General features: G+C 40.9%; 2 protein-coding genes across 2 annotated transcripts in view; one reads left to right on the top strand and one right to left on the bottom strand.

Moving 5' to 3' along the window:
• ranbp3b (RAN binding protein 3b) overlaps positions 1-25,822 on the bottom strand; it is a 319,866-nt gene that overhangs the window by 258,248 nt on the left and 35,796 nt on the right. The window lies entirely within an intron of this gene.
• The window catches only part of slc1a6 (solute carrier family 1 member 6), a 78,725-nt gene that overhangs the window by 31,253 nt on the left and 21,650 nt on the right, over positions 1-25,822 (top strand). The window contains exons 4-6 of the mRNA XM_059991456.1: positions 6,185-6,389; positions 9,765-9,807; positions 23,944-24,254. Of these exons, the coding sequence (XP_059847439.1) occupies positions 6,185-6,389; positions 9,765-9,807; positions 23,944-24,254 (559 nt within the window). The remainder of the gene's footprint in view (positions 1-6,184; positions 6,390-9,764; positions 9,808-23,943; positions 24,255-25,822) is intronic.

Raw genomic sequence — 25,822 nt, 5'->3', positions numbered from 1 at the left:
TATCCACCCAGCTAACATGAGTCACCTGCCACTCATTTCCAATTCATCGCCTGCAGCCTATTTAAACCTAGCTCTTCGCAACAGTCCTTGTTCACTCATTGAACCAGCCAACCTCTACCTAGCCATCAGTTATCTTGTTGCCTTGACATGGTAAGAACCTGTTCACTTTTGTTTTGTGGCCCTTCATTGCTTATTATTTTGCAATTTCTTATTAAAATTATCGCTCCCTGATAAATTGTTTCCACTGCTTTGGGTTTGGGTTAAGCCTCTTCTACATTTTCTGACACTGATAGTCCCTGCTTTACAAGACCAGACCACTTATTTCTACAAGAGCAGACAGAATGGGCCCAGGCATCTACATTACCACAGGCAGGCATTCAGTGAGAGTACTCGTGTCCTCACAGGGAGAACTTTGGTAATTTCCTGACAGATGCACCTGGCTGTAGCATTGGAGAGTTTTGTCATGTAACTAACAATTCCATATTAGAAAGATGTCATCTTTCATTAGGAAATACCTAGGCCCCTATAGTATTTGGTGCCTTATTTTGAAAACATGAATTTGGCTTCCATAGATTCAAAGTCTCCCTTACAAAGAGCCCATCCTTTCTGTTGGTGCTGTGACCTTCAGGGTCAGTAAATCTGGAAAAACACTCGCTTAGCCCAGGAGTCACTAGGACAGTCATGATGAAGTAAACAGCACTCTCTAGAGCACTATGTTGATGTGTGTTTTGTCCTGTAAGGGGTGTAGACAAACTGTCAGATGTATATGCAACAATGCGACAACACTTGTTCCTGATCCAATGTCACATAGGGCAAGGAACCTCAACGAGTTTTGCAATGTTTTCCTGCACTAACTCAATGTTCTTTGATTTTCTGAAGCAGAATTTTATAGATTAAAACATGTTAGGAAAACTATCTAAATAGTATTTAAACAGACCAAAAAATGCATGTGAAATTTTAGGCCAATAAGTATAAAACTACACTGTTCACCCACTAGCCAGACATTCCAGACTAGCTAATTGAACTTGACAAAAAGTCCTGGGCCTACCAGAAGCAGCAATATTCCAAGAAGAAAATATTAAAATGTACCAATGTTATCCAACTGGATATTATTGTAGAGGGGAACATCTGGCTTACAGGTAAAAATATAATGAGATTGCTGGGGCCTTGACCAATATCTTTACAGGCAAGGTCCCAGAGAACTGGTGAGTATCTAATGTTGTTCCATTATTCAAGAAGGGAACCAGGGATAATCCTGGAAACTATAGACCAGTGAGTCTCACGTCAATGGTAGGGAAGTTACTGGAGTGGATTCTTAGGGATCATGTAAAATCATGGCCTAATTAGGGAGAGTCAGAATGACTTTCTCTGGGGCAAGTCGTGCCTTAGTAATTTAATTGAGTTTTTGAGGAGGTGATGAGGGTGATTGATGAAGGTAGAGCCATTGATGTTGTCTACATGGATTTTAGTAACACATTTGAGAAGGTCCCTCGTGGGAGGCTCATCCAGATGATTAAGATGCATGGAATCTATAGTCCAAATTGGCCATTTGGATTCAAAATTGACTTGCCCATAGAAGACGAAAGGGTAGTGATTGAAAGAACTTATCCTAACACAAGATCTGCAGTTAGTGGTGTTCAGCAAGGATCAGGTGTGGGACCTCAGCTGTTTCTGATATATATATATAAATAACTTGGATGAGTGGGTTAGTAAGTTTGCAGATGATACAAAGATCGGTGGTGTTGTAGATAGTGTGGAAGACTTGCAAAGAATACAGTTGCAGATACAGGTGGAATTGAATTATATTGACTTTATTACATTCATTCTTCATATGCATGAGGAGTAAAAAGCTTTACATTACATCTCCCTCTAAATGTGCAGTTTATAGGAATTTATAACCAATAGTATGTACAAAAAAACAGTACAGTCAATATAACATAGAAATACAATTGCAGCAGCATGAATTAAACAGTCTGATGGCCTGGTGGAAGAAGCTGTTCCGGAGCCTGTTGGTCCTGGCTTTTATGCTGCGGTACCGTTTCCTGGATGGTAGCAGCTGGAACAGTTTGCGATGACATGGGTCCCCAATGATCCTTCGGGGCCTTTTTACACACCTGTCTTTGTAAATGTCCTGAATAGTGGGAATGTCATATCTACAGATGCGCTGGGCTGCCTGCACCACTCTCTGTAGAGTCCTGCGATTGACCAGGCAATAGTGCAGCCAATCAGAATGCTCTCAATTGTGCCCCAAAAGAAAGTTCTTAGGATTTGTGGGTCCATACCAAACTTCTTCAACCATCTGAGGTGCAAGAGGTGCTTTTGTGCCTTTTTCATCACACAGCCGGTATGTACATTCCACAAGAGATCCTCAGTGATGTGGATGCCGAGGAACTTAAAGTTGTTCACCCTCTCAACCCCAGATCCATTGATGTCAATAGGGGATAGCCTGTCTCCATTCCTCCTGTTGTCCACAACCAGCTCCTTTGTTTTTGTGGCATTGAGGGAGAGGTTGTTTTCTTGACACCCCTGTGTCGGGATGATGACTTCTTCTCTGTAGTCTGCCTCATTATTATTTGAGATTAGGCCAATCAGTGTAGTATTGTCAGCAAATTTAATTAGCAGATTGGAGCTGCAGGTGGTGACACAGTCATGGGTGTATAGAGAGTAAAGGAGGGGACTGAGAATGCAGCACTGAGGGGCACCTGTGTTGAGGGTCAGAGGTGAGGGAGCCCACTCTTACCACCTGCCAGTGATCCGACTGGAAGTCCAGGATCCAGCTACACAAGGCAGGGTGAAGGCAGAGGTCTCTGAGCTTCTTGTCGAACCTGGAGGGAATTGTGGTATTGAATGCTAAACTGTAATTCAAGAGCAGCATTCTCACATAAGCATCCTTCTCCAGTTGGAGAAATGGTAGATGGAGTTTAAATATGAAGTGTTGCATCTTGGTAGGTCAAATGTAAAGAGGCAGCACTCTGTTAAGGACAAAACCCTTGATAAGCAGAGGGATATTTGGGTCCAAGTTCATAGTTTGCTGGAAGTGGCTACACAGCTTGATAGGGTGGTGAATGAATGAACTTTTATTTTGGTCAGTACAAACGTAATAAAAAGCATCATTTTCAACAATGATTTCATAAAACAAAATTAAATAATAAAGCATATGGCATGCTTGCCTTTATTAGTCAGCAGTTCAAAAGTCAGGAAGCTATGTTGCAGTTTTATAAAACTCCAGTTAGACCACATCTGAAGTATCGCACACAGTTCTAGTCACCCCATTGTAGGAAGAATGTTGAAGCTTTGGAGAGGGGATTTGATTTGGACTAGAGATTTACCAGGATGCTGCCTGGATAGAGGGCATGTGCTATAATGAGAGGCTGGACAAACCTGGGTTGTTTTCTCAGGAGCAGAGGTGGCTGAGGAAAGATCTGATAGAGGTTTATAAGAATGAGAGGCATTCATAGGAGACAGACAGTATCTTTTCCCCAGGGTTGAAATGTCTAATACTAGAGGGCATACATTTAAGGTGAAGAGGTCTGCAAAGGAGATGTGAGGGGCAAGTTTTTTAACACAGAGAGCAGTGGGTGCCTGGAATGTGCTGCCTGCAGTGGTGATAGAGGCAGATACATTAGGGACTTTTAAAAGACATTTGTATAGGCACATGAATGTGAGGAAAATAGAAGGATATATTTGACTATTATTTTAATTGGTTTGACAAACATTGTGGGCTGAAGGGCGTATTCCTGAGCTGTGCTGTTCTGTGCTCATTGCAAGTGTAATATCAGGGTGAGGAAGTACACAGTAGATACCTAGAACTCATTGATGAGTGTGGCCATTTCTATTGTACCATCATCATGTTCGTTCCGAAACTCAAGACAACTTAACCACATTTTTGGATGAAACCTGAGAGAGTCAATGGAAATTCAGAAATTATATAATGTGCGGGATAGTATATATACACTGCAGAATAATGACAGATTAAAATATTTATGAATAATGATTAGGAATTATATAAATGGTTATGTAATATATAAAATAAGTGGCAGATATACTGCATGAATGTTGTTAGAATTGCTAAAAAGAAACTTGAAAGGTATCTTGGTGGAGAATTTTCACTTTTTCAAGTGAATGGAGTTTAAAATTATGCCATAAATAGTTCACCGATCCTATTCCTCTCCATAGATGCTGCCTGACCTGCTGAGTTCCTCCAGTTTGCTGCTGCTGCTTGTTTTTAATGCAGCAGTAAAACTGAAAATTCACTCTTAGGCATTTTTGTGACCTCAGTTTTCAACAGAGCAGAGATTCAAGAAGCCACTTTCTATCGTTGCAATGCTAAAAGCCATGACTTCAATTTCCCCATTTATCTTTCCTTGATTCCATTCTGATCCAATGGTTGGTGATTGAATTAACTGGGGCAGATACCCTGGCATGTCTAGAATTTCAGCAGGCAGCTTTCTGTTGAAAGGAGGCTTTTGCATCTTATGTGTTTCAACTCAAAAATACCGACCAGTTTTTTTTATTTAATTTTTTTTGCTCAGCGTAAGAAAACTTTCAATTTCCAGATATACTTACATTTCTTCCCCTCACAGATATTCCATCAAAATACAGACATCACCACAACATCCTATACAAAAGCCCTTATTAGTATAGCAGACAGATTTAAATCTGCATACTGCAGAAAAGGTTGCCATGTTTTATGAAAACTATTTGTTTTTGAGTGTACCATACAAGTCAAAAAGTCCAAAGGAATGTATTCCATGATTAATTTATGCCAACCAAAAATACCGACCAGTTTTGATATGGCACTGTTTTTTTGCTCTTCAGACAATTAATTAGGTCCAAAAATGAGGACAATTGAAATATACCTTCAAGGCTTTACCAATTCCAATACTAACTCTCGAAAACAATAGGTACAATGACACTATTTAAAATTGGACAACTCATATTCTTTGTTTTGTAGATTTCATGAAAAAGTTATGAACTGTGACAACCGTATGAATAGTTGTCCATACTTAAGGATTCCAGCTCTGCATTTTTTCCTCAGGGTTTACTCCCAAAGTATTCCCCATGAGTGGGAATAGCTGCAAGGCTGCGAACATTTGAGATCAGAGTTTTCCTTCCCCTAGATGAGCTGACGAGCCCCACCTGCCCAAAGCGACTGATTTTAAAGTGTTAGTAACGCGCCTTTGTCCCTTCAGTAGAACTGGTTCTGCTGGGCTTTGTAGCTAAGCCATATGCGAAGGTGAGAAGCCAGACTTGGTTGTCAGAGACTATTTGAGATACAGACCATTTAATAAGCACAGGGAGCTTATCCCCACTACCTCCACTGCCTATGGCAACATTACGGAACCAACTTAAGAGCCATGTCTCAAGCACTACCAATAATCTCTGAGTGGCGGTGCTGGGACAGAAAGCTGACTTTGGAAATATTGAAAAGCAGAAAAAAATCTTAGGCCTTGTGTCCACAAGGTTATGATTTTGACCTTGGCTTTGATATTGTCTGCTACACTTCTCCCACCTATCCTTCCTTTCTATTAAACAGGAGGTGGGTGATCACTGTTTGAAAATGATTTGACAATGTGAAATATAATAAGCTATGTTAAACAATTAAATAACAAGTATTATGTTTCGTAAAACTTCAGAGATAGAAGCTACATAAAAGACTTCAAATTGAAAAACTCAGGAAAATTGCAAATTTCCATCCCTTAGGCTACAACATTAGCCTTTGGAAGTGCAGGACAATGGAAGTGTACCTATAGTTTGCAGGTTTGTGCCATTCCTCAAACCAGTTTATGTCAGTACACATTAAACACTGATTAGTGAGAAGCAGATCACATTAATGGGAGGTGTTATTATAAATAGGGAAATATGAATCTAATCCAAATTTATCAGAATGTTACAGATAGAATGTATGAAAGCAGTATGACAGTATTCAAAATATGTTACAATACAGATTTAATTCTAAAGGGCCACATTAAAAAAGAATTCAGATGTTAAGCGGGGTGTTTTGGCTATAAGAGACTTGTTATTAAGTATTACATCTTCTTTGATGAGCAAGATGTAAAATATTGCGGTGGAAGTAATGATGTAGTGTCATTATTGATGTACTGCACTTGTTCTGTAACATGTTCTGTCACGTTCCTTGGCAGAACAGTCTGCAAATGATTATTCTTTACTTTTTCTTGGTTAGGAATGGCAGCTCTGGACAGCAAGGCATCTGGTAAAATGGGAGTTCGAGCCGTGGTTTTCTACATGACCACAACTATCATTGCTGTTTTCATTGGAATTGTCATGGTAATGATCATCCACCCTGGGAAAGGATCAAAAGTTGACCTACATCGGGAGGGAAAGATTGAACAGGTGCAGGCAGCTGATGCATTCATGGATCTAATCAGGTCAGTAAGGCTCAAAATAAAAAGTGAATTGTTGTGCAATAATCACATAACTATCAATGCAGTGGATTAGGTGACCCTTTATCACAAGGAGGTGGCTTTAAATTACTGAAGGTTTGAATGACTTACTCCTGTTTCTAGGGTTCTGTGAAAGGACTCAGAGATGGTATCTATTCTGTCTTGTTAGTGCCAATTTGAGAAATTGAGCTGTAGAGGAGCCAAGTATTTGAAGCAGTAAACTCCTTTCCATTGTCATGTCTTAGGAGACTAGAACAGCAGAATTTTGGCTTCCTGGAATCCCCACTGCTTTATATATATATATATTTTCTTAATAGTCTTTTTTTCTACTTCTGCATAAAACAAGTTTAAAATACCGTAGCAGTATTTTTATCACAAGGATTGCAGCAGTTCAAGGGGGCTATCATCTTCTGAAGAGTAATTCAGGCAAAAAAATTATGGCCTTACTGGTGTTGTCCACTTTGTTCACATTGCCACTATACACATACATTCAACAAAGAAGAATAATTCTTCAGTGTAACAAAAATATAAAGCAGTTGATCCAAAAGGATCAATTTGCTGTTGGAAATTAATGCTGTTAAAGAACGCATAGCAAGTTAACTTTGTCTCATGGGAAACTTTGGCTAGACAAATCCATGCTCAACCTGCAAGAACAAGGATGTAGTGTTGCAAAAAGTTTAATGTCAAGTTTAATATCAAATCCGGTGAATGCATCATTAAATCTCAAATCCCACCTATCCCCAAATCCAATCTTTGCCACTGACTCATCAGCAATCTCTACTGTTACGTATTCAGGCAACAATAAATATATGAGATCGGCAAGGGTTTCTTATAACAAACAACATGTTTATTAAACACAGAAAACAAACCCCCCAAAAGTAAACAAACACTACCGTAACTGGAAACAGCTGCTGAGCGGCTGTTCAAACAGTTCGTAAAGTGGTATTCCAAAACAGTTCTTTAAAGTGGTATTGCCAAAAGTTCAATATGCTCACAGTCCATTTAAAAGGAGAGACTTTATAAGACGATTTAGGTTCTCTTTCACGTCGCTTGCTTCGATCCCCGACATCGAACTTCCCACGAAGAATTCACGAAACAGAACGGCTTAAAGGCACTGACCTTTCCTTCTCCACTACCTTCAATCCTTTCTAGGTAAACCTAGGGATTAACACGAAGATAGTCAACGAAATCCTTCCAAATAAGGATCAAACAAAGGTCGCCCCTGTTTCACCGTAGAAAGCGATTCTCCTCGATCTTTAACTTCCAACCTCGAATCTTCACTCTCCTCTAATCTCCTCGAACTAACAGAATCATAAAGAACCTGTTGGCAATGACCTTTTAAACTCTAGGCATTAAATAAAACCTTCATCCTTCAACTAAACTGCGTCATCACTTCAAACACGCAGTGGCATGAAGTCAACCTGGCAAATCCAGCCACGAACTGCCCCTCCTCACAGGGTGGGGTCTACCTTTTATAACCTGTAAAAAAAACCCGTCACATGATCTCTACTGGCGGGAAAATGATGTCACCACCATCACAAGACCATCACCTCAAGTCCAGTACAGCTTCAACCCCAGTCACATGACAAGGGCTCCACTGTCATGTGTCACGAGTACGTAACACTACAAAATAGGGTTGAGACCCAAAGTTCATGTACCCCTTAACTTGCTCACGCACTTTCTAGTTGACCATCCCACATCCTCACCACACAGAAAATTATTAACTCGTGACACACACACTGCCCAGAACTCTCCAACATACTTTCTCTTATCAATAGGTGCAGTAGCACTTGGCATTAAGGAGGAAGTATGATCTTGACTTCGTTCAGTAAGAGAAAATTGTTGTGAGCTGGCAACCACATACTCCCTAACAAAAGACAAATCTGAATCTGATGGCGGGGTACTATATGGCAATCAGAAATATGTTTTCTGTTGCAGCCTTAATCAGCCATAAGATCCATAGAGAAGTGAGTTCTCTTCATCTGCTCCTAACTGTTGAGGCTTTAGAGTCAAATGACTATTTGTCTGGTACCTCCCTTTTGACCTTACCTCTGTGGTGACCCCACCAGGAATGCTGGACTTCAGATTGCATTGGTTAAGACTACTCATTGCTACAATGCAAATCTTTCTACTGTGGTGAGGTTATGGAAGTACTGGATGATATCTTGCTGACCATCATTGTCGGGACAATTGGAGTCTATGGGTGATTGAAGATTACCTTGTCTTCAAATCTAACCCAATTCTAATATTCCACTTCATTCTGATCACATGCTTTCTCCTGATTTAACAGTTGAAGATGAGGTTAGCTTGTACCTTTAAGTTTTCTCTGCTCCTTTCACCAGGGCCCAACATTTGAGCAGTACTCCTTTCACATGGTTATTTAGTTAGGCAACAAAAAAAGGGGGAGGCATTCCAGAGAGAAGTCAGGATACATGCATTGCAAAGATAGCCTTTCACCCCATTAGCCACCATTTAATCTGGTGCTGTGGCTCAAGGGCAGTAGGCAGAAGGGACTGCTGCAAGGTGTTCATCCCTCAGTACATGGTGTTGATCTTCATGATCCTCTGTTCCTGGCAGCAAATCAGCTGGATATTCTGGATGTGCAATCCCTTATGGTTGCAAATATTCTGAGAATTGTTTTATGCTGATGTGAGTATTGTCAATGTCTCCCTGCACTACATTCCTGCAAATCCATGTATTACCAATGTCTGTTACTCTCAAGAGCGAGGCAGATAGATTTGATTCTCATGTAGTAGGGAACATCCTGGCTTCCTGAATAATGTAGTTTGATGTAAGTAGTGAGTTATTACGAATATATTTTGCATCAGCCTGCAAAAACCCAGACTATAGACAATAAAGGCCACCAGCTATGTGACTCAGCTGTGTAGCTGCAAAGCTCCATCATTACTTCTTCCCTCACCTTAGATTCTTCTCCAGTGTTATATCTCATAGATGCACGAAAGGTAGTTGATGGAAAGAACTGCCCACTGAGGGCCTATCTCTTTTTTCTCCTTCCAGTAGGTAGCTCTGTTCTGCAGGTCCTGTTCTCTTTTCTTGCTCAAGACCAAGAGGAATAGGTACCAAAAAGCTTCAATACATTTTGTGTGCTCATTTTGAATAATTTATCTGCACTTTTTTTGTTGTTTGCCAAGTGCTGAGAATAATATTCAAATGATAATTATATGCCTATAACCTTCTCAATGATATCTCCAAAGTATTTTGTTATAACTGTCCAAATCAGCAACACCTTGCTTGTTCTGTTCTATTTTTGGAGTATCAGTATGCTTGACACAGTTTAGATCCAAATATAGTTGCTTAACTATTGTCACAGTATTAATTCTCTCTCTTTACTTTCTGTAGGAATATGTTCCCACCGAATCTAGTAGAGGCTTGTTTCAAGCAGGTGAGTAGTTACTCAACAAAAGTTTGAATTTTAAGTATTGTTTATAAATGACTAACAACATAATAGGAGAAGCCTTAAGGCTGATTTATACTTGTGTACGGGCTACACCACAGCCTATGCCGTAGCCCTGATTTCCACTTCTGCGTCACTCTACACCGTAGCAAGCATGCATTGGTGTGCGCCAAAACGCTAGTTGGTGGTGGAGTTTCTGTGCCACTGTGTTGAGCTTCTTTATGAGAAACATGGACGAGGAAATGCATTTCAAACATTTTTGCATGTCGGCAGGTAGATTTGACGATTTGGTTCATCTGTTTCACATCAGTGTACAGACATGGCGGAGAAGAAGCAACCGGAAATGCAATGCTACCAAGCGGACCAGTCACAGTTGTTGCAGTCTGCATCGCCGTGACACGAGTTACTTTTTTGGGGAGGTGCACATCACCCTATGGTGTAGATGCGACGCACAAGTATAAATCAGCCTTTAGATGAGGTTCCTGCTTGATGAGGCCACAACATAAACAAACCTTGGAACCAACATGCCATCAATGGAGCTGAACTATCTCAGAATAAATGGATCAAATCAAAATGCGGCAATCATGCCACATTCAGTCATATAGAATAGTGAGCAGGTAAAGAACTAATATGAAGATGGAGCTGTATGAACATCCCCCAGACTCAATGATGTTGGATCTATTGTGAGAGCAACCAACACTGAAGTGTTTGCTGCTGTCGTGTGAACGAAGTGGCCAGAGAGTACTGTTAGATATGAAACAGTCTCTTTATTCAACAAAATAAGACACAGCAGGCATCAGATTGAGATGCCTTTCAGAAGAAAAGACCTACTTGATCCAACACTACACGCATTTTATATGCTAAAGATCAAAGGGCAATTCAGGTCAATTCCATATTTACAATGCTTCCTTTGAACTACACACAACCTTCACACCTCCCTCTTCACACCACACTACAGACATCCAAATAATTAATTTAAATCAGCATTGTCTGGTCTTCCAATTAACAGTGGTTCATGGAGCATAGGCTGCATTTTCAATTTAATCTACAGTCTATATTCATATTTAAAGATTGGTGGCTGAAGTCAGTTGCTATAGTTATTTGCTACATGTGCTAGCCCCAAAAATACCCTTGCATTTACACCCATCTTCAACCAAAAAGTGAACAATCCATTTCATTCTTCTAATTTCTCTACCAGTAGGTCAAAATTTCACTAATCAGACTCACTTCACTTAGTCATAACATTGTACAACACAGAAATGGACCCTCTGTCCCACTACACATATCAAATATTTGCCTATCTACTGTATATTAACCCTTTTTAACTGCATTAGGTCTGATTCCTCCTATGCTTTGCCTGTTCAAGTGTCTGTCTAAATGTCTCTTCAACGTAGCGTTTGTATCTAATTCCACCTAATCTTCTGGCAGTGAGTACCAGATCTAAATCATTATCTGTGTATAAAAAAAAACTTGGCCTTCAAATCTAAAACTCCTTTCTCTCACTTTAAACCCTTTTGTTTTTGATACCACCACCATGGGAAAAAGATTCATGCATTAATCAGCTCAGTTGCAAGACAGCTACAGGAATTCCTCAAGAGTAGTGTCCTTACTCCAACTATCTACAACTGTTTCATCCTTGACTCTTCCTTCCATTATAAAGTCAAATTAGGCAGTTTGCTTACAATTGTGCATTATTCATATAAACAGCAATTCTTCGGATAACAAACCAGACCTTGGCCATATGCAGCAAGAATTGAAGAACATATCAGCTCGTGTCAAGTAATATTTATGCGATGTTCCAAGGAATCACCATCTCCAACAAGAGTGACTTTGACCTTCTTTCTTTGATAATCAATTGCATTGTTGAATTCCGTGGCAACCAAATTAATTTCATGGAGATCACCATTAATCAGAAGTATCTGGTCCAGCCACCTGAAGTATAAGCTCTAGGCCCAAAATGTTGACTCTTTATTCCTTGCTGCCCAAACTGCTGAGTTCTTACAGCATTTTGTGTGTGCTACTCTGGATTTCCAGCTGCATAATTTCTTGTGTTTATGATTTACTGCAGCTAACCCCCAAATCTGTAATTTCCACAACTTAAACAGACACAAGCAGTAAGCAATAACCAGTGTCCACATTCCCTTCCAAGTCACTCACTCCCATAATTTGGAAATGTACTGTCAATTTTTCGACACTGCTGGGTTAAAGTTCTATATCTCATTACCAAACAGAATTTTTCCTTTCAGGAATGGTGCAGCGTCCAATCCAAGGATACCTTGCCTTTTCAATCCAATCAATCCTAGCTCCTTCTTCAGCACACCTGCAGATTCATGAAGTTCTATCACCATCCCTTCTCAAGTGCAATTAAGTATTTTAAATAAATGCCGACTTTAACAGTGCCTACAGCCCATAAATGAACAAACGGTAGGCCACAGCTGAACCAATGTCAGACACTGAGTATTGCCCCAACTGAAATGTATGAAAGATCACAACAATATTCCAACTAAATGTATATGATCCTGTGAGGACATCAGTTACGTTTAGGAAAGTTCTTTGATAGCGTTATTGGTGACTGAACTTCTAAAAAATATATATATTTTTATTGAACTGTCCTAGGATTCTGTGAAGCAGCACAGATTTACTGCTGTATTGATGTTGATAGATGTAATATAGAGCCAGGGCATAATGGACATACTTTAAGTATGCAAATTAGTTAATTCCCCTAATATACAGGACACCTGTATACTGAATCAAGTAGACTTACAGCTGTTCTGCTGGTAATTGGAATTTGGGTCATAGATAGTCATGGCAGCGCTAAAGCTTCAGCAGCTACTCTAGTTATCAGGGACTTGATACACTCTTCCCAACTGCCATCTGTTCTGTAAGTCTTAGCTTTACTGTTGGATTTCAGCTTTTGGGTGCTTGCAGAACTGTTTCTTTTACCTTGAAGAATAGTGGAGCTTCCAATCCAAAGACACTTTGCATTTTCAGTCAAATCAGTCCTAGCATTTTCTTGCAGGGGAGCTGAGTCTGTTCACACTTGGTAACCTTTGATGGACTGTAGGGCAGTCAAGAATTAGTGGCACCAGGTTTTTGAGAGTGGCTAGATTGTCTGTGAGGTACTGTCTGAGAAGAACTATTTCTGCAAATTCCTTGTGACCTCCAACATGAACTTAATCTGTTTCTGTTGCTGTTGTTGTTTTGTGGCCAGTTTGATGGGGGGGAAATGGAATAAGTTTAACAATAGTCAGTCCAACAGTTACTGATACCTGTCCTGGCACAGGTAAGGTAGGTAGACTTCTTGTTGTTCAGTTGGGCAATGTTATAATCTGTCAGATGCCAGTGTTTGGACTGGGGGGTGTTGCCATGAAGTCTCAGTTAAGGCAAGATTGTGCATTTGTGGAGTTAGCTTTCCCAACTTCCTTCTTTCAAATCACACCACTCGAGCAGTGAACATTTTCAAACCTTTGCATTAAAGTCAAACAGGAGGACCAGCTTGTTTCCCTCTGGGATGAGGCCACAGTTTATTTTATGTCAGTGTGTTGTCACTATAGCTTCCAATGATGGGGCAGATGGGCTGATGACAACAGTATGTTGGTACCATGTTAGAATAAGTCCATCCCATGCATTTGAAAGTGATACATTACCTTGTTCTGAGAACTGGTCACTGCTGTGTTTGTTATTAGAACATAGAACAGTACAGCACAGGAACAGGCCATTCAGCCCACAATGTTGTGTCAAACCAGCTAAAAAGCACATCAAAAACAACCAAGCACTAATCCCTCCTACCCACACATATGTACATTTCCTTCCATCTTCCTTACATCATGTGCCTATCCAGATGTCTCTTAAAAGCCTGCAATGTATTTGGCTCTACCACCAACCAGGCAGCTCATTCTAGGCAATCACAACTGAGTAAAAAGCTTACCCCTCTCACCTTCAAAGCATGCCCTCTGATATTAGATATTTCATCTCTGGGAAACATGTTCCCTGTATACTCTATGACTCACATAATCTTATAAACCTCTAGCCTCTGCCACTTCAGAGAAAACAATCCAACTTTATTCAGCCTCTCATGATAGCACACGCCCTCTAAACCAGACAGCATCCTGGTAAACCTCTTCTGCACCCTCTCCAAAGCCTCAGCATTCTTCCTATAGTGGGTGACCACAACTGTATGCAGTACTCCAGGTGTGGCCTAACCAGCGTTTTATATAGCTGCAACATAAACTTTTGACTTTTGAACTCAATGCCTCTATTAATAAAAACAAGCATTCCATGAGCCTTCTTAACCACCATATCAACCTGTGTAGCCACTTTCAAAGAGCAATGAACTTGGATCCCAAGATCTCTCTGCTCAGCAATAATATTAAGGATTTTGCCTTTAATAGTGTAGTGCTGCCTTGCATTTGCTCTACTGGGGTACAACACCTCATGTTTATCTGGGATAAACTCCATCTGCTCACATCTGTATCTGATCTATATTGCGCTGTATTCTTTGTCAGTCTTCTACACCATCCACAACTCCACCAATCTTGGTATCTTCCATAAACTTACTAATCCACCTATCTACATTTTCATCCAGGGTCAATAACATACATCACAAATAGACAAATAGCAGAGGCCCCAGCACAGATCCTTGTGGAACACCTCTAATTACAGGCCTCCTGTTTGAATAAGCCCCTTCAACCATTACCGTCTGTCTTCTAGAAGATTAGACTCCCATGAGGGAATAAATCCATGTAGACAATATCTACTGCACCACTCTCATCTGTCTCTCTCAACACCTTGTCAATAAACTCAATCGAATTGGTAGGACACAATGTGCCCTTCACAAAGCCTCTCACTAATTTGGCCAAGAGTTTCCAAATGCTCATAAATCCTAAACCTAAGAATTTTTTCCAGCAATTTCCCTACAACTGACATGAGACTCACCCGTCTGTAGTTTCCAGGATGTTTCCTTGTTCCCTTCTTAGAGATACAACATTAGCCACTTGCCAGTCCTCCAGGACCTTGCCTGTGGCTAGAGAGGATACAAAGATACTGGTCAAGGTCCCAATAATCTGATCTTCTGCCTCCTTCAATAACCTGGGGATAATTTCATCAGGCCTTAGGGACTTATCCACCTTAATACTCATTAGGAGGACATTTCCTCCTCCTCGACTTCTAAATGCCCTCACATATTTATACACTCAGAACTGATCTCCTGGTCCTCCTATCCATTTCCTTGGTTAATACTGAAGTAAGATGCTCATTAAGTACCTCACTCCCATTCTCCGCATCCAAGCAAATATTTCACCACTTTATTGTTAAGTGCCCCCCCTTGCTCTTGATGTATGTCCAGAATGTCTTGGGATTCACCTTCATCCTACTTGCCAAGGACTTTTCATGGTACCTCCTGGCTTTCCTAATTCCCTTCCTTAGTTCCTTTCTGGCTTCTTTATACTCCTCACATGCTCCTTTTGATCCTAACTTCTGAAGCTTTATATACTTTCCCTTTTTATACTTTGTTTACATTTCCTTTTTCTTCTTGATTAATTTCATCACTTCTCTGGACATCCATGGTTCTCTTACCTTTCCATCCCCGCCCTTCCTTCTAACAGGAACATACCCCTCCTGTACTCGGTGCAATTGATCTTTCAATACCCTCCACATGTCTGATGTGGACTTGCCAGAAAAAAGAAGTTCCCAATTAACTCTTCTTGGTTCCTGCCTAATACCCTCATAATTTGCCCTACTCCAATTTAAAACTCTCCTGTAAGGACCATTTCTATCCTTATCTAAATCGCTATTCTGAAAGTTAGGAGTTGTGGTCACTGTTCCCTAACAGCTCACCCACTGAAAGGTCAGTCCCTGACCAGGTTCATTACCCAACACCAGATAAAATGTGGCCCCTCCTCTCATTGGACCATCCACTTATTGATTTAAGAAACCTTTCTGGATACAACTTAACAAATTCTGCCCCATCTAAACCCTTTGCACTAAGAAGGTTCCAGTTTATATGAGGGAAGTTGAAATTCCCCCATGACAACAACTGTATTATTTTTACAAATTTCCTAAATCTGATTACATATCTGTTCCTCCGTATCCTGCTGGCTAATTGTGGGGGGAGTGGGGGTCTGTAGTACAGTCCTATCAGTGTGATTGTATCCTTCCTATTCCTGAGTTCTACCCAAATGTACTCAGTGTCTGATCCCTCAATTTGTCTCCAATGAGTACAGGTGTGATATTGTCCCTGATTAGCAGTGTAGCTCTCCCCCCTCCTTTGTTTACCTCCTTGTCTATTTTTTCTAAAACTTCAACAACCTGGTACATTAATCACCCATTCCTTTCCATCTCGCAACCAAGTTTTGGTAATGGCTACAACATCATAATTCTATGTACTGATCCATGTTCTAAGTTCATCACCCTTATCCATAATACTCCTAGCATTAAAATATACACACTTCAAACTATGCAAACCATCATACCTGTTATTTTGGTTTTGCCTTCTCATACTCTGCCTGACATCTATCTTCTGGTCTGATCCTTCCCTTATTGACTCATGGTGCATGCTGTCAGACTGTTGTTCCTTTGGTGAATTGGTCTAAAATCCGACCGCTTCACCACTTCTGAGTGGTGGCAAATTTACTGTGTCTGAGATCATGCATGCTCTTCATTTTCTGATGTTGTCTTCTGAAAATTTCTCACTAGGTCCAGGAAGTGAGATTGGAGAATGGAGGAAAGAATGGGCAGGCTTGTTCTAGCCTCTGGCCCATTGACAACTCAGATGGACTGCAGACATTCGGGAAGAGTGTCGAGTGACAAGCTAACAGTGTTTTGTAGGGTCTTTTGCCTTCAGTAGGAGACTCTTAACAGTTTGCAATGCTCTTTCCACTTCTCCATTTACTTGTGGTTACTGTGGACTGCTTGTCTGGTGTTTGAACTCATGGTTCCTAGCAAAGGCTTTGAATTCTGAGCAGCTGAGTTGTGGGCCATTGTTTGACACGCGTCTTTGGTATTCCATGGTGAGCAAATGCAACTTTCAAGTGTTGTATAACTGCTGCTGAGGCTGTGGGGGACAGCTTGGACACTTCAACATTCCATGATAGTAATCCACAATGAATAGATAGTTGTCTCTTTTCAGCTTGAAAATGTCTGTGCCTGCAATTTGCCATGGGAAGTCTGGGAATTCTGTGGGACACAGAGCTTCAACATGATTTTTGTGCAGTTTTCTGCATGCTTCATGTTGCTTTACATAATCTCCCAGCTGTGTGCTCAGACCAGGCCACCACACAGATTGTCTTGGTTTTAGACAACATTTTTTGATGCCTTGATGTCCTTGATGCATTTGACTGATGATTTTGGCATGCATAGAAGCAGGAATGACGAGTCTGGAGAATTTTAGCAGCAAGCCAGCAAGAATGGTGAGCATGTCTCTCTCAGGCCAGTAAGGTCTGAGTTTGTGAGCTCCTTTTGGAACAGCTGGCCATCCATGCTCACAGTATTGCATGACCTTGCTGCAAATTTGGTCCTTTTACAACTCAGTGCAAATTTCATCTAGTGTGTGCAGAGGAGATTTACAAGGATGTTGCCTGGATTGGGGAGCATGCCTTATGAGAATATGTTGAGTGTACTTGGCCTTTTCTCCTTGGAGCGACAGAGGATGAGAGGTAATCTGATAGAGGTGTACAAGATAATGAGAGGCATTGATCGTGTGGATAGTCAGAGGCTTTTCCCCGGGCTAAAATGGCTAGCAGAAGAGGACATAGTTTTAAGGTGCCTGGAAATAGGTACAGAGGAGATGCTAGGGGTTAGTTTTTTACGCGTAGAGTGGTGAGTGCGTGGAATGGGCTGCTGGTGGAGGTATAAACAATAGGGTCTTTTAAGAGACTCCTGGATGGTTACATGGAGCTTGGAAAAATAGAAGGCTATGGGTAAAGCCTAAGTAGATTTCAGGTGTGGATGTGTTCAGCACAGCTCTGTGGGCTGTAGGACCTGTATTGTGCTGTAGGTTTTCTATGTTTCTATGTTACTCTGTGATGCAGGAAAGCTTTCACATATCTGAGCTTAGCAGATGTTGGGATTTTCCATGAGGGATGAGTCAGCTTCCATCCACTCACTTTTGCATGGCATCCTCGACGGAGTATCTGGTGTTGTGAAAGATTTGCTGGGGGCGTGTTCAATGTCATAACAGTATCACATGAGCCTCATTCTGAATCTTTGCAGATATGGAAATCTAAGCGTTTCAAGCTGAGGAGGCTGACAAGAGTCTTGTGGTCTCTTTCAAGTAGAACTTAGTGCCTATCAGGTAGCAGCTGAAGCCTTTACAAGCCCACATGAGAGCCAGCATCTCCTTTTCAATTTGGGTGTAACGTTGTTCAGTAGGAGTCGTGCTCATGATGCATACACACTGGTTTCCACACACCACTACAGTATTGCATGAGCACTCCCCCAGGCCAAAGGAAAAGCATCTGTTGAGACCTTGGTTGCTTTGTTGAATCGAAGAATAACAGTGTTGGCAGAGAGATAAGCTCTGCTTTAAGTGATGAGAATGACTTCTCCTGTAGTACATCCCAGGTCCAAACATTTCTCTGAGAGAGGAGGTCACATAGTGCCATTGTTTTCTCTGCCAAATCTGGAATGAACTTTCCCAGCTGGTTTACCAGGCCAACAAAACTGCTGATCTCTGATACATTAGTAAGTTGTTCCACATTCCGAATTCCTGCCAATTTATCTGAATCTGATTTCACTCCCTCTGAGAACAGTTGGTGGCCTCAGATCTTTACCTCTAACTTTGCAAATTTATATTTCTTTTTGTTCAGGGTGATTCTAGCCTGTTTCAGTTTCTGCAAGGCAACTTCCACTCTTATGTCATGTTCCTCACTTGAGCCTCCAAAGATGAGTATATTGTCCATGTGGCAGACTACTCCTTTCAGTTCCTCCAAAATTTGGTTCATCCTCATCTGAAAGAGTTCAGGGGCTGGTGAGATGCCAAAAGGGAGTCTCTTGAAGTCATAACATCCATTTGGTGTGATAAAGGTGCTAAATATATCTGCCAGAACTTTGCTCCACCCAGCATACCCAATATGTACTCAACAGAGAGCAGAATAAACTTCTCCCACTTCACTTCATTATTTAATTTTGTTAGATCAATACAGATCCTTACTAGTTTGGGAACAGGAACAATGCTCACACATCAGTCTGTAAGTCAATTCACTTCTGTTATGATGTCAAGTGTCTCCATTCTCTCAAGTTCAGCTTTGACTTTGTTCATCAATATGGCCAGTTATGCCTCGCTGTGGTCAGAGTAGAGTATCATTCCTGACCTCAGTTGGATAAGATACTCTTCTTTCAGTACCCCCAGGCCTGTGAACAACTTTGGGTACTTCTGCCACTGAACATTGTTTAGCGAATCCAACCTTGCAATGAGGTTCAGCTGCTCAATGGTATATCATCCCAATAGCGGTGAGAAAGATTCTGAACAACATGGGCATCTTCTTCTAACTGTTTCTCATTTTTAAGAAGGGAAGAAGTAAATATACCTTTCACACTGAGCTTACGTTTCCTTGGTCCCTTAGAGTACTTTCTTTATTGTGTTTAGCATAATACCCATTTTCTTCAGCGGTTTTGTGAACAGATATTCGGGATAGCTGTGACGTCTGCTGCAATGTCCATTTTGAACGCCATTGCCTCATTTTGCAACTAAACTGCAGTACACCAACATTGTCTGTCTGAATCCAGAACCCCAATAAGGAAAGCTCTCTCTTCACCTGAATCATGGTCTCCTTTGACCTTCTGAAGAACTGTTTTTGAGTGACACTGGTTTTTATAATGGCCAACTCTAATGCATTGGTGGCATTTCACTTCTTTTGCTGGGCAGAGCTCTTCGACGTGGAATGGAGACTTGCCACATCTCCTGCAGTTGGACATTTTACCTGCTCTTTGTTTCACTTGTCTGCTTTGTTTGAGCTGAGCTCGCCTGTCCCCTCTTTCTGACTGCACCTTGTTTGTACCCTTCCTTTTGTACAGCTTCTAGCTTTACCTCAGCATCATTTTCATGCCTGAGTTCTGCCTGTTGCTGATGAACATTCTCACTCAGCCTGACCAGAGTAATAGCTTTCTCTAGTGTGAGATTTGCCTGCAACTGAAGTCTCAGAGGTGTCTAGTAGCCCAACAACAATCTTATCTCTAATGAGCTCATTTCTCAGATTTGCATATGCACAGTTGTCTGACACTGATTAAATCATTTACACTTTCATCCGGCTCATGTTTTCTGGAGTTGAACTTTGCCCTCTCATTTCACTTTCCTGTGAAATATTCTTTGAATTTGTTTTGTACTGCTTTTTCCTGAGCTTCTGTCAGTCCTAATCCACCCATGATGTCATCTGCTTTGTCACCCATGCAAAATATCAGTGTGCTTCCTTGGTGCTCTTCTGAAGCTTGATTGAGATTGCTTGCAACCCTAAATCTTTCAAAGTGTATGAGCTATCTCTTAAAGTCCATTGGTTTAGAGAAATCAAATAACTTGGGGGAAGCCTTTATTAGGTAAGTACTTGTAGGTACTGCAGGTCTTTGCTCCATTTTCCTGTTTGTTTAATATCTTATTTATTTGGATTACAAAAGCCTTCTTTTCTCTGGCTGAGAGTTTGACTGACTTCTCTGCTGTGTCTGTATCTCTGTGCACTTCCCCAGGCTAGGGATTACTACAATCCCTACACTTTTGGGTGTAGCTCAAAGGCACTGCCTAGCAACCCTGGCCCTTACTCAGCTCCTGCCTCATGGTGCATACAATTAGCAGCTAGCTTGGGCAGTTTAGGTTGATAAGTCTCTGGATATTTTTCATAGATAAATGCGAACAAGAACAATCTTACTGTAGATTCTTTTTTTGTTGGGGATCTCATTTGGTCTGTAGCACCAAGTCATGAGCAATCAACCACTTCTGACACCATGTTGTGATCATTATTGAGGAATAATGCAAAGCATACTAGGACACCAGCATGCAGGGTACTCAACTGAACTTTACTGATAACCCTGCTTGAACAGTAAGTGAACTCTTCCCATGTTGAAGAGGCTAACTCAGTGGCACAGGAATAACACTACTAACTAGCACTGCAGTCACCTCCTGCCCATCATGCCTCATTCAGCCCAGGGGCATAATGTCAAAACATCTGAGTTCCCATTATCTGATAGTAAGTGATGTTCACCTCTGTCCATGATGGTCCTCATCTTTCAGGTCCCAGATTTCACATTGAGACATGGAAATTTCTTGAGAATGACTTGTTCTAAGGTTGGATGGCATTTGCACATCAGCTGATAGTCATGTTTTAATGCATCATAATTAATAATGAAGGGGTTTGCACCGGGGTTTGCACCAGATTTTGGTGCAGTGATTCACAGTTGTGTCAAATTAAGATTAACCAAAATAAAAGCAGAATTAGGACCTGACATGATATATTCTCTTTAGAAAACATTAAACCTGACTCACATGGCCGCTCTGAGAAAGCCAAAAGATGGGGTGGAGGGGAGACCAGAAATTGGAGCAGGAAGAAGAAAGATGTGCCAGTAGAGGAGTTTAGGAGTCCAATGAGCTAAGTTCTTCATGCTTTGAAGTAGCTCAGTTGTGCACCAGGGCCCAAGATGCTCCATAGCAATCATCAGGGTCTTGGTGTTGCCTATCAGTAGGAGAAGGAGAACCAGAGGTGTGGGCTAATAGTACAAGTTCCCCTCGAGACATGGAGCAGGCTGTTTATGGATTTCAGTTCGGCATTCAACACTGTTGTCTCACAGACTTTGCAGGACAAACTTTTTTGGTCTAAATGCACCACTGTGCAACTGAGTGATGGCCTTCCTAATCAGCAGACTTCAGATAGTCAGGATGCACAAATGCTTCTCCCTCCCCATCTTCCTCAGCATGGGTGCCCCCCAGGGCTGTGCACTGAGCCCACTGCTGTACGCTCTGCTCACACATGACTGTATGACCAAACACACAAGTAATCACCTTGTCAAGTTCACTGATGACACAACAGTAGTGGGGCTCATCACCAACAATGGTGAACCGGCCTACAGAGAGGAGATGGAAGAGCTTGAGGCCTGGCACCAGGCAAATAGCAACTTCTTCAATGTCATCAAGACAAATTAAACAGTTATTAACTTCAGGAGAACCTGCACCACTCACATCCCTCTTTACATCGGCAGCACAGCAGTGGGAACTATGAACAGTTTGAAACTCCTGGGAGTGCACATCTCAAACAACTTCTCTTGATCCCAGGACACATCATACACAATCAGGAAAGCTCACCAACACCTCTATTTTCTGAGGAGAGCTGAAGAGAGCAGGACTTTGCACATCTATATTCACATCACTCTACAGGATGTGTTTTTATTGTGTTTATGTGCTTCAGTTCCATTCCCCCCTCCTTATTTACCTGTGGCACTGAAACATATTCCCCCAAACATCCCCATCAACTCCTCTCTTGATTCTGCTTTGATTCTAGTTTTTCAGGAGTACACCATGCTACGTCTTTTGGGTTTTGACAAGGGCTCACAGCAGATGGTGAATAGGCAACTGATAACTATGTCAATGAACAATCCAGCTTAACTTCAGCATACCTGGGCATTATTACCTTTAAACCATCAACAACTTTTTTTTTGAATTACCTGCACTGAGCAGGAAAATATTATATAGTGTCAAGTTCAAAGTTCATTTACTAACCAATATGTATGCAGTATACAATCCTAAAATCCATTTTCCTGCAGACAGACACAAAAAACAAAGGAACACAATGGAGCCCATTCAAAGAAAACATCAAATATCTAATGTGCAAAACAAAGAACAAATCACGGAAACAACAAAAACAAGTGGAAAAAAACATGCATTAAACATTAAACATGCATTAAACATGCATTTTTGAAAGAAGGTGTAGAAGAAGAAGAAAAAGAAGTAGTTTTGTAAACTCTCTGAAGGGCATCGTCTTTGTTCATGTTGTTCGCTGGTGCCATCTTCCTCCATGGTGAGGATATGGTGAATGGTTTTGGAAGACATAAGCGATCCAGAACAATGCTTTACAATCTGCTTAGCAAATGTAACATTAGCATTAATTTCCAGAAGACTAGGATATAGAAGCAAGGATGTAATGCTGAGGCTTTAAAAGGCATTGGTCAGATCATATTTGGAGTACTGTGAGCAGTTTTGGGCCCCATATTTAAGAAAGGATGTGCTGGCATTGTAGAGGGTCCAAAGGAGGTTTATGAGAATGATCCCAGGAATGAACGTATAATGTCTCTGGGCCTGTACTTGTCAGAGTTTCAAAAAATGAAGGAGGGGTCTCACTGAAACCTCCTAAGTATTGAAAGGCCTAGAAAGAGAGGATGTGAATAAGATGTTTACAATAGTGGTAGAGTCTAGGACCAGAGAGCAGAGTCAGAATAGAGGAAAGTCCCTTTAGAACAGAGTTGAGGATGAATTTCTTTAGCTAGAGGGTGGTGAAGTTAGAGTATGTTGGTGACTGAAGAATGGTGACACTTTGGGCTGCACCCAGCACATATTAGGACTGTGTTGGTCATTGATGCAAATGATGCACTTCACTGTATGTTTTGATGTACATCTGACAAAACAAATATTTAATTTATTCCTTTTCAAACATATAACTTCATGGTGTGGCTTCATACAGAGGACTAAACAGGAATGACAACAGGATTTTTATGTAATAGAAGGTCTGGCATTCAACTTCGGAAACATCCTTAAAAAATTAAGGGTCTTTCATGTATCCAGTCAAACAAGACAGTGAAATATGAATTAAAGTTGTGTTCTAGTCAACTTAATCAACAATTTTTGATGACGCAGCCTCTTTGTTTATTGATTCATACTCCAGCCATATTGGAAACAAGTCCTGGAAGAATTAATATTAATTCAGGTCTAATACTATAAAAAATAGATTAGGTAAGAATATTAAAGGTTAAGTAACTCAGCAACAACCAAAATATGGATGGATTTTATTTTGAAGGATTGTTGAACAGCTGCCAGGCGTTTCGTGATAAACCACACTTTCTGTGTTCCAGCATAAAAATAAGGTATATGTGGAAAAAGTTGGTGAATATAAGTCTGAGAATGATAACAATCTCATCTTTGTTTTCATTTTACAGTATAAAACAAATTATAACACGCGGCAAATCCTGAAATCAACATCACCATCCAGCAATCTTACAACCATCACTGAACCATCCATTATTGACAATGTAACCGATGCTGTCAAAAAGCTGCAGGAAATGATGGTTTCTGAGGAGGTTATTCCTGTTGCTGGTTCATCCAATGCAGTGAATGCACTGGGACTTGTTGTTTTTGCTATTGGTTTTGGTCTTGTCATTGGCAACATGAAACAACAAGGCCGGGCATTGAAGGAATTTTTTGACAGCCTTAATGAAGCCATCATGAGACTGGTCGCAATTATAATCTGGTATGTTTTAAGAAAGTCATCTTTATATTTCGTACTGCCTTTCAAACCTCAGGATATCTCAAACCATTTAACAACCACAGAACTAGCTTATATTGGTTATAATAGTTTATACTAGTTAATCACTGTTGTAATATTAGAAAACACAGTGAACAATTTACACACAAGAAGCTTCCACAAGTAAGAACATCAGGATGAAATGCCATTTCATCATGGTTGATCAATTTCCCTTCCACTCCATTCTCGTGCTTTTTTCCTGTAACCTTTTATGCCCTAACTAATCAAGAACCTCCACCTTAAATGCACCTAATGACCTGACCTCCACAGATGCCTGTGGCAATGAATTCCACAGATTCACCATCCTCATCTCTATTCTAAATGGACATTCCACTATTCTGAGGCTGACTCTTCTACCATAGGAAATATTTTCTCCCAATCCACTCTGTTGAGGCCTTTCAACATCTGATAGGTTTCGATGCTCCCACCGCCCCCCCCCCCCCAACATTCTTCTAAATTCCAGTGAGTTAAGGCCCAGGGCCATTAATTGCTTCATATACAATGAGCCTTTTATTCCCAGAATCATTCTCGTGAACTCCTTCTGAACCCTCTCCAATGTGAGCATATCTTTTCTTAAATTAGGGGCTCAAAATGGCTCACATTACTCCAAGTGAGATCTCACCAGTGCCTTATAAAACCTCAGCATTACATCCTTGCTGTCATATTCTAATCCGCTCAAAATGAATGCTAACATTGCAGTTGCCTTCTGCACCACTGACTCAACTTGCAGTTTATAAAATGGTCTATACTTTTCTTCCTTCTACCAAAGTGCAAGACCATGCACTTCCTGACTTATTCCATCCTGCTCCTTCTTTGCCCATTCTCCTAATCTATGTCCTCCTGCAACCTCCCTGTTTCCTCAACACTATTTACCCCTCAAAGCCTTCAATCTATCATCCAAATCATTGACATACAACATAAAAAGCGGTCCCAAAATTGACCCTGCTGAACAGCACCAATATTCAGCAGCCAATCAGATAAAGCTTCCTTTATTCCCACTCTTTGCCCCCTGTCAATCAGTCAATGCTCTATCCATGCTAGTATCTTTCCTGTGATACCATGGGCTCTTATTAAGCAGCCTCACATATGGCACCTTGTCAAAGGCCCTCTGAAAATCCAAGTACACATCCAACATCCACTGTTTTTTCCTTTGTCTATCCTGCTTGTTATTTCCTCAATGAACTCCAGAAGATTTACCACGGAAGATTTCCCTTAAGGGCATCGTGCTGACTTTCACCCATTTTATCATGTGGCTCCAAGTACCCCGAAGCCTTGCCTTAACAATCGACTCCAACATCTTCCCAACCATTGAGGTGAGGCTAACTGGCCTATAATTTCCTTTCTTCTGCCTCCCTCCCTTCTTGAAGAGTGGAGTGACATTTGCAATTTTTCAGTCCTCTAGAACCATTCCAGAATCCCGTGATTCTTGAAAAATCATTACTAATGCCTTCACAATCTTTCAGCTACCTTTTTCGGAGCCATGGGGTGTAGACCTTCTGGTCCAGATAATTTAC

This window comes from Hypanus sabinus, chromosome 16 (genome assembly GCF_030144855.1).
Source record: "Hypanus sabinus isolate sHypSab1 chromosome 16, sHypSab1.hap1, whole genome shotgun sequence".
Classification (NCBI taxonomy): domain Eukaryota; kingdom Metazoa; phylum Chordata; class Chondrichthyes; order Myliobatiformes; family Dasyatidae; genus Hypanus; species Hypanus sabinus.
The sequence above is the reverse complement of the archived record's forward strand: the minus strand, read 5'-3'. Positions and strand labels throughout refer to the sequence as shown.